At 40.8% G+C, this 12,671-nt stretch overlaps 1 protein-coding gene across 1 annotated transcript; it reads left to right on the top strand.

The window, feature by feature from the left end:
* The first annotated feature begins 377 nt into the window (after positions 1-377).
* LOC100829699 (lisH domain and HEAT repeat-containing protein KIAA1468) lies at positions 378-11,800 on the top strand. The gene is made up of 20 exons (XM_003567702.3): positions 378-836; positions 1,696-1,848; positions 2,261-2,436; positions 4,488-4,595; positions 6,521-6,691; positions 6,770-7,312; positions 7,420-7,494; positions 7,575-7,703; positions 7,854-7,928; positions 8,005-8,214; positions 8,378-8,530; positions 8,604-8,824; positions 8,932-9,049; positions 9,128-9,266; positions 9,339-9,540; positions 9,630-9,735; positions 9,809-9,949; positions 10,050-10,173; positions 10,310-10,426; positions 11,152-11,800. Exons 1-20 carry the CDS (start codon positions 608-610, stop codon positions 11,517-11,519), a joined length of 3,558 nt encoding a protein of 1,185 aa, XP_003567750.1. The 5' UTR covers positions 378-607; the 3' UTR covers positions 11,520-11,800.
* Positions 11,801-12,671: the final 871 nt, after the last annotated feature.

Here is a 12,671-nt window from a genome sequence, read left to right on the forward strand (position 1 = left end):
TTCATTTCTTCGGAGTGTATGGACATGTGTATTTTACTTTGGTAATAAGACTAAGTAGTACCAGGTTATTTTTATTTGATCCAAAGTGATATCATACTCATTTAACAAAGAATTTCTCAACTTTAACTAAATTTGAATGCATCTATACATTAAATTACATTTAGATACATCCAAATTTTGATAAACTTGAGACATTTTTTGTTGGACAGAGAGAGTAGTTATTTTTTGTTTGAGGGAAAATATATAGTTGAGTTGTGTTATTGAATTACTGAATTCGCTAGTCAATTAGAATCTGTGATACTGCGTATAAAATTCGGTAATCGTGGGAGGGACCGAGGGAGTATGAGTATCCGTTTGCCCGGGCCTCGATCCCATCCGTTGATCCACCGGCGCTTCTTCCAGATCACACGCTTCGCGTGGCGTGACTTCCCTCCGCAATTTCCCCTTCCTTCCAATGCCACCTTCTGCCTCGAGTCGCCCGCGCGAGATCCGCCCCCCCGTACTGCCACATGCTTCCGCGCTCGTCTCCTCGACCCTGCCACGGTTGATGTAGAGAGACCGGTACCGACCAAGGAGGACCGGATCCGACAGATCCCGCCGGACGAGGATGGATGTGGCGGGGGCCGCCGGCGCCGCGGAGGAACGGTGGGCGTCGCTGTGCAACTGCGTGGTCAACTTCCTGTTGGAGGAGAGGTACCACCTCACGGCACTCGAGCTGCTGCAGGAGCTGCAGGAGGACGGCCGCCACGCCCAGACGCTACGCCTCCGCTCCTTCTTTTCCGACCCTGCGCTCTTCCCTCCCGACCAGGTCGCCCGCGCCTCCTCAGCACCGGCAGGTACAACCATTTCCCCATCCTTCCGTCCGCTGCCCGAGCTCCCGGCTCCCTTCCCCACCCGAGGCCAGACCACGCAGTGTGTGTCTCTGATACCTTCTGCTGGATCTCGCGGGTGTTTTCTAGTAATCGCACCTTGTTCGTCTCTGACATGCGGCCCACCCAGCGCACAGCCTTGCTTCTCTATGATTGATTTCAAATGAGTCTAGTTCCTCCTCCTTGAGTGGTGTTAAGTTGATGTGTGTAGCTCTTTGTAAGTAATGTACCTTGCCGATCAATTGACATTTTTACCATGCAGAACAGCTGCATCTTGATTTTTATGTGATAATTCATATGTAACTTTTGACATGGTGCTTGTGAAGTGCCCGTTTGGTTGGTGTGAGTTGATTCGCTCAACTCCCCACCTTGATACGGCTACATGTTGGACAAACAGTACATGCATTGTCTTTGGGTTAGGTCTCGTTATGACCAGACCATGCTTCTGAATGTATCAAAACTAGATATTGACATGCTTTCTACTGTAATATATGAACTCTCCTTGTACATTATTTCAATCAAGTAAATAAGAATTGAGAATGCTAGATGGAAGAGTAAAATGAAATTAGGTGGTTGGCTGGACTCTTTGTACTAATATAATAATCACTCTGATATCAAATATTAGTTGCTTTAGAATCTGTGTCAGTCAAACATTGAAATCTGGGCTCTCTGCTAGATCGGTCATGAAATATACTTCCATCATATTTTCTGGACAAAGGGTTGCCATGGAGACTGTCTCAACGTCCAAAACAATTTACATTTGGAATCAGAGGGTATAATTGCGCAGGTCTGTGTGATTAATCACGTCTTTGTTGTTTTCTGACAGGTGCCGATCCACAGAATTTGCTAGAAGAGAAAATAGCAGCTGAAGAAAAGTTGGCACTCACTGATTATGATCTCCGACTAGCCAAAGAAGATCTTTCCTGCTTGAAGACTGAGTTACAAAAACGACAAGAATCATCTCCTGATAATACAAATGGTTTGTTTCCTTGGAAATTATGGATAATGAGATGCATGAATGAATGTTCTGAGTCTGATCCTTCCCATCCCTTTCTCCCTGAATCTCATTCCCTTCCTCTGTATTCCTCGCACCATCTCTGTGTGCCCCTAGATCTCTCTGGCGATTAGGGTCCTCACAACTTAATACTGGGAGGCAGCTGCGCTCCTAGCTTGTGCCGCCAGCTGGCCTAGGCGCATCTAGGGGTGCTTATATTGTTGGCCTCACATAACATTTTCAGATTTCACTTTGAGCTGCAGAGCAAATAATTTAACTCCCTTTTGGACAATCTAATTATACCGCTGCGAATACTTCTGCACCACAATTGTTTTTTCCTGAGAATGACATCCGTCATCATAATATGTTTCAAATGATTCATGTGTTCTGCTTACAGGATCTCCTTCAGATGCTTTTACACATGAAGAGTTTAACCAACAGGACAAACGGGAAGTCAAAGTTTCAGCATTAGGCCCTCTGAAAGATAACGAGCGGAAAGATCTGAACTGTGCTGTCAAAGAATACCTGCTTTTGGCTGGGTATCGACTTGCAGCCATGACTCTCATTGAGGAGGTCTGTCACTTACTCTTCATGTTTATCAGCTTGTGATTTGTATTTATCACTTTAAATTCCTGGAGAATGATATTTTGTAATGCTATACAAGTAGTTTTGATCTAGCTGTCATGTCATCTTTACTCCTATAAAAGACTCAATTGGTGGCGACAGTAAATCATTTCTGTTCATTGGACCACATCACTTTTTTTTTGAGTCAATTGTTGATTAATTTAGCACATCAAAATAAGAATGAATATTGATCATATAACATAAGTTCGACAATATAGGTGATGGTAGAACATTTCTTAGAACATATATTTCCGCTAGTAGTTGATAATGCTGGAACTGATATTTCATAATGTTTACACAAGTGCATTGGTATATTTGTCATAATATTTATTAGCTTGGTAGATCATTAGTGGTACTAATGATATTTACACTGTGAATAAGAGGTTCTTTAATTGTTATCCTAAAAGAGAAAACACAATTTTTTTAAAGAAATTTTGTCCATTTTTCATCCTCAAACTTTCAAGAAAGTTCACTTTTCCTCCAAAAACTTTGTTTTGGTGCAAAGCATCTCTGAAGTCTAAACTATCACAATCTTGCACTTCGCTAGGTTTGTTGATTTTATTGCTGAAGTATGTTTAGAACTCGAGCATTGTTGGAGTTGTATACAACTTTCATATTTCTGTGTGTATTTTCCACGTTGTATAAGGGGTTTCCTGCATATTTAGAACACACGTACGTGTATATGGCCCTTGGTCTACAGGAAATACAAGTTGCATATTTCCTCACATGGTATCAGAGACTTAGGGGTTTTATTTTCTCTTGCACGCGCAACTCATTACTTGTGCTCTAGATCCCGTTCCCGTTTTTCCTGATTGATTTCTCCCGTTCCAATCCCGTTCGATTTCCTGACGCCGATCCTGATCGTTTTTCCCTGTCCTCATCCTGAATTCCTGATCCCTGACTCCGACCTGGGTGAAAGGATTGGTAAGAAAGGACAAAATCATCCCTAGGTGTGATAAGATCTTTTTTTTTGAAATGCATTATTGGGTTGCCATTGACTCCCATTCTGTTAAGAAAAGTGATGCAAATACTTACAATGGCGCGGACTCTGTTTCGTCTAAAGATTTACTGTTCACTGCATGGAAAAATTTAGTATTTTTGTCACCAAATTTAACCCATCTATTAGTGCAACGATTACGCCAATAAATTTGCTTGAAGTGAAGGAGCCTAATAATATGCCTGAAGTTCCATTCAACAACAGAGAAAATGCTGCTCTTCAAGACCATCCAAGAGATTGACCACACAGTTGCATTTTCCCATAGGAATAGAAAGAGAAGAGAGTTTTCTACTCAGATTTCGGAGGGCTTTTCTAGTGTTTTTGAGTTTGGAAGTTAGAACGGCGGCACTGTCTCTAGCTCTAGGAAATAAGCCAAGCGTTGTGAATAATATTCATGAACTTAGGGTGATCAATCCAGTAGTTTTCAAATCTGAAGATGGAGGCTTTCAGGATTTTAGTGCCTATAGAAATATGATTTCTCTAAATGTTACTCTCTCCATCTAGAAATACAAGACCATTTTGGAGAATCACATGAACCAAGGAAAATTCCTCGTATTTAGCGCACAATAGAATTGTTGTAATTTTGATTGAGCCAACAGAAGAGCAAGGTTTTCTCTTGTAAATAGAAACAATTAAGTTGTGCATGCATGCAGAACAATCAGCAATTAAGATATGAGTCACGATGAGTTTTTTATGCTAGGGACGCAGGAGGGCAAGTGGCCTGATAATTTTGGACATTTCAGTCTTAGGATTTGGCCTTGTATTTCTGGATGGAGGGAGTAGAAATCAACTATGCACAGAAAATGTGCAAATTCATTGGAGTGCCATTTGCATCTTGCAGTTACCTGTCGTCAATGTGTCAACTTTGGAGGAGCATCGTCTTTATGTTTTTTTTATAATTTTGGAAGTTCAAAGTTATTATTTACTATCACTTAGACGTTCAAATCTTCTGTTACCTTCTTTTCTGAAATGTAAAAATGTCTATTTATGATCATGGTTCCAGGTTCCTGATCAGGACCTTGATGTTTGGACCAACAGTTCAGCTTGTGTGCCTGATGCCCTTCGTCGGTATTACTACCAGTATCTTTCCTCTACAACTGAGGCTGCTGAGGTAATCATGGACATCATGTTGCTAGTGAGCCCTCTAAAATGTTACTGATCTCTTACTATTATCTGTACATGAGTGATGCACACGGCAACTTCCATCTATTTTACTGAAACAAGTCATCATCAGCACATATTGCTCTGAGATCGAAATCTTCCCAACCATAGTCAGACGAAAATAGATATCTATACCTCTTGGTTTATGAGTCCGAAACCTAATGGTGCAAAATCAGATAAAATATAACAAATCCAACTGTACTTTGTAGGTATTATTATAGTTGTATAACATCCAACTCCAAAATTATCCATTTTAGCATCTAGTTGTGCAATTATGGTTGAAATAGATCGTAGCTAATTATGGTTTAGTTTGATTTCTGGTTAGGTTTGGTTTAATATGGTTTAAATAAAAATAAAAAGGTAGAACCATATATTCATATTTAGTTACTGTACAAATTACAAAGGTAATGCCTATTGGGTTACCACCCTCGGGGCCCTTCTTCCCTCTGCTTCTTCCACAAGTTTGACAAGCTCCGGACACCTCCTACCACCGCCCCCATGCTTACTCGATGGATCACCTATTGCGGCAGCTACTATTTGACTCCTGTTCTGTTGCTGGATGCTCCCACCATCTGTCTCCCTCCTTAATCCCGATGAACCCTAACCCTATTACTGGGTGCATCTTCTGCATGTAAAGAATGATTCATGCATGGAGGCTGGTGGTTTTGTTCTTGGTACAATTAGTTAGGAAGCAATACCCTAGCTATACAACAGGATTGAGATATCATGATATATTCAAATATATAGACTAATCAAACAGGTCATTTCTAGTAGACAGTGAACTCTCAACATTTGGTAAGGATTAATGACATGTGTCCGTGTGAGTCCATCAAGTGTATTTGGATGAAGCCCAATGATGATCTACAATTGGAGGGAGAGACAGAATGATATGACTATAGTAACTGTACCTATCGAAGGCATCTCCACAATATTAACAAGGAGGCTGATGATACATTCCTCATGGAGGGGGGAGATGCACTTCCCTGCCGTGAGCCGGAAGGACCGTACCAGTCTGACTGCTAAATACACGACGATCAAAGAATTCCAGGGAGGTTATTTGGAGGAAGGATCGGTCTGACTGACAGTCTGGGCTTAATTCCAGACGGGTGTTATTGGCTTCTTTTTTCATCATTTATTGGTGCTTTGAGAAAGATTTTCTACTCTTTTGATTGTTTTTTCTGCTGTGATGGCATACTTGCGCATCAAATAAGGTCTTAACAAGTTGGTAGGTGTCAGAGAAGCAGACTATACTACTGTACAGATTTGATGGCGATGCAAGGTAGATACCATGCCAATAAAACCAATCGATGGCTATTATTAGCCAGAACCTGTGATGATATTCCTCAGTACTAATGACATAATTACTCCCCTTTTGAAATTCTTATTGTTACTGTTCTTTTTTTAACAAATGTATTTCGATAGTGCTATTTTTTTAATAGAAAACTACCTTATATACAGCAATGTAGCATAATGCATTTCTTAGGAACTGGTCAAGTAGCTTACTGATATTCAAAAGCATAATCTACAGCATAGTCAATCATGGTTACAAGTTACAATTGTGGGCATAATAAATTCATTTATTCATGCATGTAGAAAGTTTAATGCCAAAGGACAGTGAAAATTGCTGCGTAGGACATGAGTAGATGATTCATCTTGTTGGTGCAATCCATCTTTTTTGGAATATAATGATCAAAGAATCAATCAGTAGCACAATTACCCTTTTAACAATGCCTTTGGCCTTGAACGATGTTCATGTCACTATTCTGTTTAACTTCTTTTCTCTGGATTACTAAATGCCAGTTTAGCGTATGCTTTTCTTGCAAGCCCAGAACTTGTAAATATTCTTAACTTGATCATTTATGTTACATATTGCAGGAAAAAATATCCATTCTTCGCGAAAATGAGGCACTAAGGAAGGACAGTAAAAGGCTCTGTGCTGAAAAAGACTCCTTGATGAAGATCAGGGAATCTGCTAATAATCAGGTTGCCACTTTAAGGAAGTCTTTGGAAACTGCACACATGGACATAAAAGACAAAGAGAAATCGGTAATCCTCTCAGGAATTATCCATGCGATTGATTTGTTATTTCTTCGGAACTTTTCTAACATAGTCGTTTTATGAAAGTTTCAAGACCTGAAGCAATCACTGGATGTCCATAGGAAGGAGCTGAATGACTGCAGAGCTGAAATTACATCCCTTAAGATGCACATTGAAGGGACTCAATCAAGTAAAGAAATGTCAGTTCGAGATTCTGATGGTTTGACTTCCCAGTTCATTGCTAATTCTATGGGAGAAGCTGCAGCATTGATCAATGAACATCAAAACCTCAAAGGAACTGAATCCGGAACTACTAAGCTAGCATCAGCAGCGAGTCTAACTGGGGACACACGGGAAGATAATAAAAATACTGAAAGTAGTATTGAAGGTTCCCCAGGTTCAGAAGCCCCAGTTTCTTGGTCAACTGCCGAACATAGGGGTTATGATACTTCAGGAGAAGATGAATCTGGTACAAATACTTCACTGGAAGATATATCTGTTAATGGCAATCTACATGGAGATGGTAATAGCCAGGGGAATTCAGGTAGCATATCTGTTTATGTATCTGAAGATAAAGTTCATACTGAGAAAGTAGAGAGTCCAAGTAAGAAAAAAACGTCAGATAAGATGGTTAGTCACTCGATTTATGCATCTGAAGATAAAGTTCATACTGGAAGTTTTTTCATTTACTACTATTTGTATTTCATTACTTGATCTATTCTTATTCAATCCTGCAGGCCTTGGAGACTATTAAGATAGTTTCAGATGCTCTTCCGAAGATTGTTCCTTATGTGCTCATAAACCATCGTGAGGTTTATCTGTAACCTTTGTACTTTGTGCCAATCTTTATGTGAGTATAACTAGTGTTACATGTGTTGCTAAATGACTACAGGAGCTTCTTCCATTGATCATTTGTGCTATAGAAAGACATCCAGATAGCGACGTGCGGGATTCATTGACTCACACATTGTTCAATCTGATAAAGCGGCCTGACGGACAACAGAGACGCATCATAATGGATGTATGTTCCGACAATTATTGTTTGATACAGATTGATCTGGAATCTGAACTTCTCATGACATGACTTGCAACTTATTCAACATATGCACACTTCTTATCGTGTACATTGTTGTTTTGTATTTAACGTGGACCTGTATTCTATGTTCTGCAGGCTTGTGTGGAGCTAGCCAAGAGTGTTGGTGAGATGAGGACAGAGACTGAATTATTACCACAATGTTGGGAACAGGTATTAAATTCTATGATGGGTATTTTGGCCTTCTACGTCTTTGGATCTTATATTTTATGAAATTGCTTGTGTTTAGATAAATCATCAATATGAGGAGCGTAGATTGCTTGTTGCTCAGTCTTGTGGAGAGCTGGCAGTATATGTTCGTCCTGAGATACGTGATTCCCTTATCTTATCTATTGTGCAACAACTTGTCGAAGATAGCGCAACTGTAGTGAGGGAGGCTGCAACACATAACCTGGCGTTACTGCTTCCTCTGTTTCCAAACATGGATAAATATTATAAGGTCAGTCTAAGTCTCACTAGTTCTCAGAATCTTAATGGAGTGGGAATTTGAATTCAATGAATCAGCTAAATGTCTGCTGTGTGGTAAGCTAGACCATTTTGTTTAGAGAGCTTAATCACTAGAAGATAATACTTGTCTCATCTAAATTTTGTTTGTTTGGTAGGTTGAGGAGCTATTGTTTCAGTTGGTCTGTGACACTTCTAGGGTAGTTGTGGATGTGGCACTCAGGGAACTTGTTCCTGCAGTAGTAAGATGGGGAGGTAAATTGGATCAGATATTGAGAGTGTTACTATCACATATCCTGGCATCTGTTCAGGTATGGATGGTTCTGAATTTGGGGTACCTTTTACATTATGAATTTCCATTCTGATATAACTGTTATCTTTCAGCGTTGTCCGCCCATTTCGGGGGTTGAGGGTACAATAGAATCACACCTCCGTGTTTTAGGAGAACAAGAGCGATGGAACATTGAGGTCCTCCTTCGGATGCTGGCTGAGTTGTTACCATTTGTTCACCAGAAAGCTATACAGACGTGTCCTTCAACAGATGCCCCTACAAGCTCCACGGCAGAAAACTTTGTGTCTGAATCCAGCATAAAGCTGTATGCAACGTAAGCTGCTTCCATATATGATGTTATCTTTTAGCTAAGAAATTATGATATAGAACAAATAAATGCTTGTCTTGTGTCGATTAATTTAATCTTGGGGCACTTTACAGAGGTGACACGGAATGGTCAGCATTTGAGTGGATGCACACTGAGTGCCTGCCGGATTTGATCAAGCTCGCCTGCTTGTTGCCTGCGAAAGAGGATAGCTTAAGAACAGCGATCACGAAGGTAAAATGTTCAAACTACATCACAGATCCTACATTCTTTAGTTACAAATTCTGATAAATTATTTTCTAAAAACATCAGTACCTGTTGGCTGTATCTGGGCACTATGGAAAAGATTATTTGGAGCACATTATGTTACCTGTATTTCTTGTAGCAGCTGGTGATGTCGATAGTGGTGACTTTACCTATTTTCCTCTGTCAATCCAATCCAAAGTCCGTGGTAAGAATCCATGTATTTAAATGCCTGTTTTGTATTTTTTACTTTTGTTCAGACATATTAGTTGTGCCACAGGTTTGCGTCCAAAAACTTCTATTGCTGAAAAGCTTGCAATCATCTGTGTCCTTCCATTGCTATTGTCTGGTATTTTGGGTTCTCCTTCAAGTCGTCAACAGTTAGAAGAATATTTGAGGAAATTACTTATCCAAAACACGAAGGATGGTTCATTTTCTATGTGTCACACAACTGAGATCATTGATGCGGTCCGGTTTCTTTGGTTCGTACTTTGAGTTAACATGCAGCAAATATCATTATATTGTTAAATATGCCCTATTTTCATGTAGTTAACTATTTATCACTGTGTAGCATATTTGAGCAGCACCATGGAGTTATCTTCAACATTTTGTGGGAGATGGTTGTGAGCCCTGATACCGATCTTAAAATCAATGCCGCAGCTTTACTGAAAGCACTTGTAAGTTTACTGTTATATGAATGAATCAGTGGTAAATGTTCCTTGCAGTATTCTTGATTGTTTTAACACACAGGTACCCTATGTTGGCGTCAAAGTTGCATCAACTCATATTTTGCCAGCACTTATTACTCTTGGATCCGATCAGAACTTGGCTGTAAAATATGCTAGTATAGATGCATTAGGAACTGTCGCTCAGCATTTTAAAAATGACATGGTATGGAAACACCCTTTTATATTTTGTTTGATACTTTGCGTAGTTTGTGCAATGTCCTTAGTTGATAACTGCACTGCACTGCACTGCACTGCACTGTCAGGTTGTTGACAAGATACATATTCAAATGGATGCTTTTCTAGAAGATGGATCACACGAAGCTACTGTTTCTGTCATCCGTGCACTTGCAGTAGCTGTGCCGCATTCAACAGATAAACTACGTGAATATATCCTACATTTGAAACTTAATATCTGTATTTTTTTTACAAAAATTTGCATTGTTCATTGACTAACCTGTGTATCGCCTATTCGCCTTCATATATCTTCATATCAATATGTTCTGTTTTCTTTGACCTCTCATACATCTTTTAACGAAGATAATTAAGCTGACAAGTGCCTCACCTTCTGGAAACGATATTGAACGGCGTAGGGAAAGAGCAAATGTGTTCTGCGAAGCACTCCGTGCTCTCGATGCTACAGGTTGGCCTTATTTGAAATTAGCAAGTGTTTCACTTAAAAAGATAGTGGAAGTCAACAACTTCTATATTGAGCCTGTCTCTTATCTTTATCTGTAGCAGTGCTTGTGCCTTTTGTTTATATCTCAGTATTGTTATTGAACATTTATTAACGCATCATTTTACCTTTCACAACCTGAACAATATCTAGGTAATGGAACTGCATTTGCATTCATTTTGGACACTCATATCCAGTTAGTAATGGAAAACTCAGTTGTTTTAATTCGCGATCGGTACTACATCATCTCAAGTTTGGAGGTGCAAAAAATAAAGCTGTAAACATGTAACCAATAATTTATGGTGTGTAGCTTCAGCCCAAAATTATTGTGATTTTTTTGCTTTGATCTGATCAAAATATGATCCCTGCATGTTGCGTGCTAGTGTTAACCATCTTAAGAGAGGTCAAACATCGTAACAAGTGCCTATGATTACTCTTTTGTCCTTACATCCCACAAGTTTATCGTAACTAGCAGAGAAAACCGAGAACTCTACTAGATGTTAATAATTTAGTTAAAGCCAGTTAGAATCACGTTCTAGCTTTGCCATAACTTGACTAAATCAAAAGAAAACCAGATAGATATCTGTATCAGTACGCCACTTGTCTGGTGTATGTCAGAGGACTAATTTCCAAGAGTTTATTGAGTGTTAGTCCATGTTTACTTATGTGTTTTTTTTCTTTGCCTGTTGTAGATCTTCCTGCTACAAGTGTGCGCGATCTGCTTTTGCCGTCAATACAGAACTTGTTAAAGGATCTGGATGCTCTAGACCCTGCACACAAGGAGGCATTAGAAGTTATAGCTCGGGAAAGGTCGGGAGGTGCACTTGAGAGCATCGGCAAGGCGATGGGGGCACATCTTGGGATTGCATCATCTGTCAGCAGTTTCTTTGGCGAGAGCGGCCTCCTTGGGAAGAAAGAGGGTGCAGAGCAGCTTGACCCTGCTCCTCCCCAACCCAGCTTACAAACTCAGCAGGAGAACACGAGGTTTGGTCGCATGATGAGGGGTGGTTTTGGAGACATGTTACGAGGCAAAGCAAAAGGCAGCGAGGAACCCAGTTGAAATGATCTATGAATTACTGAAGTTGCCAATACAATACTTTTCAAGCTTGATATTGGCTATCGCTATGTGCGGTACCATAAATAGTTAAGGCAGAAATTTTGTGTTCATTGGTGATATCCTCAAGGATACTAGCAGTTTTTGTTGTAACCTCAGACCAAAAACATTGTATAGAGAAAACATTATAGTATACATAAGGGTTGCTTATCGCTAATGCCCGTGTATCAATTACTCCGTATACCTGTAGATGAAGACAATAGGGAAAATTTCTGCATTACATCGCATTTGCAAGTTCTGTCGAGTCTGATGCGGGCATGTCTGCCTCTAATTACATTAGGTCAAAATTAGAAGTTAGAGATGGGTATCTAACTGGACAGATACGCGTAGGTGAACGTGAAAATGATGAGGATCCCAGGAAATTGGCCATCAGCGCCGAGGAGCCACCTGACGTATCTAGGCCCGAACCATCTGATCTTTGCGTTTGGGTCGTACCCGATCGTCGGACCTTAGCTGGGATCCTTGCTAATCGTCATATTCGAAGTGATCAACGAGGCCTGTGCATTGGATAGATCTGGAGCTATCGGGCTAGAGCATATTCTCTGCAACAAAAGGTCCCTGGGATTTGCTGGGCGGGATTGGCTTACCGGAATTAATCCTCACTGGCGCTTGGTATATCTGGTGGGATCGGAGGCAAATTGTGCGAGGTGAGCCTGTTCAAACGACATTGGTGCTCTGGCTATCAATTATTGGTGTGTCTCAGCTCGTGTCCGGAGAGATGGCTGGTCTAAATCCCCTGAAGGTATGATGAAAACAAATGTTGATGCTGCTTTCAGCTTGGGCAAGGGGCGTGGTAGTGGAGGTGCGGTGATTCGCGGTGAGTGAGGGAAAATTAGTGGCGGCCGCGTGCTGTGTGTCATGCAGTGCTCCACGGGGTCCCACTGATACGGGACACGTGGGTCGTTAGTGACGAAGCCCCGTTAAGAAGGACTCCCGGAAAGCGACGAGCCGGGAAGCCTGTCTCGAGGAGACGACCCCTGGTGAAGGTAAAGCTAACTGCTGAGTACAAGATGCTCCCGGGAACTCCGGTCTCAGGAAACCGAAGGAACGCCTCTCGGCAAAGCCGGTGCGCTAGACGGGAAGGTGCACCCTAGCAAC

This window comes from Brachypodium distachyon, chromosome 2, assembly GCF_000005505.3.
Source record: "Brachypodium distachyon strain Bd21 chromosome 2, Brachypodium_distachyon_v3.0, whole genome shotgun sequence".
Classification (NCBI taxonomy): Eukaryota; Viridiplantae; Streptophyta; class Magnoliopsida; order Poales; family Poaceae; genus Brachypodium; species Brachypodium distachyon.

Bases quoted from the DNA above. Each gene is read 5' to 3' on its own strand.
- LOC100829699 (XM_003567702.3), top strand. From the start codon at position 608: ATGGATGTGGCGGGGGCCGCCGGCGCCGCGGAGGAACGGTGGGCGTCG. The intron at 7,495-7,574 runs GTTTATCTGTAA...AAATGACTACAG, and splicing joins TGCTCATAAACCATCGTGAG to GAGCTTCTTCCATTGATCAT. The intron at 9,950-10,049 runs GTATGGAAACAC...CTGCACTGTCAG, and splicing joins AGCATTTTAAAAATGACATG to GTTGTTGACAAGATACATAT.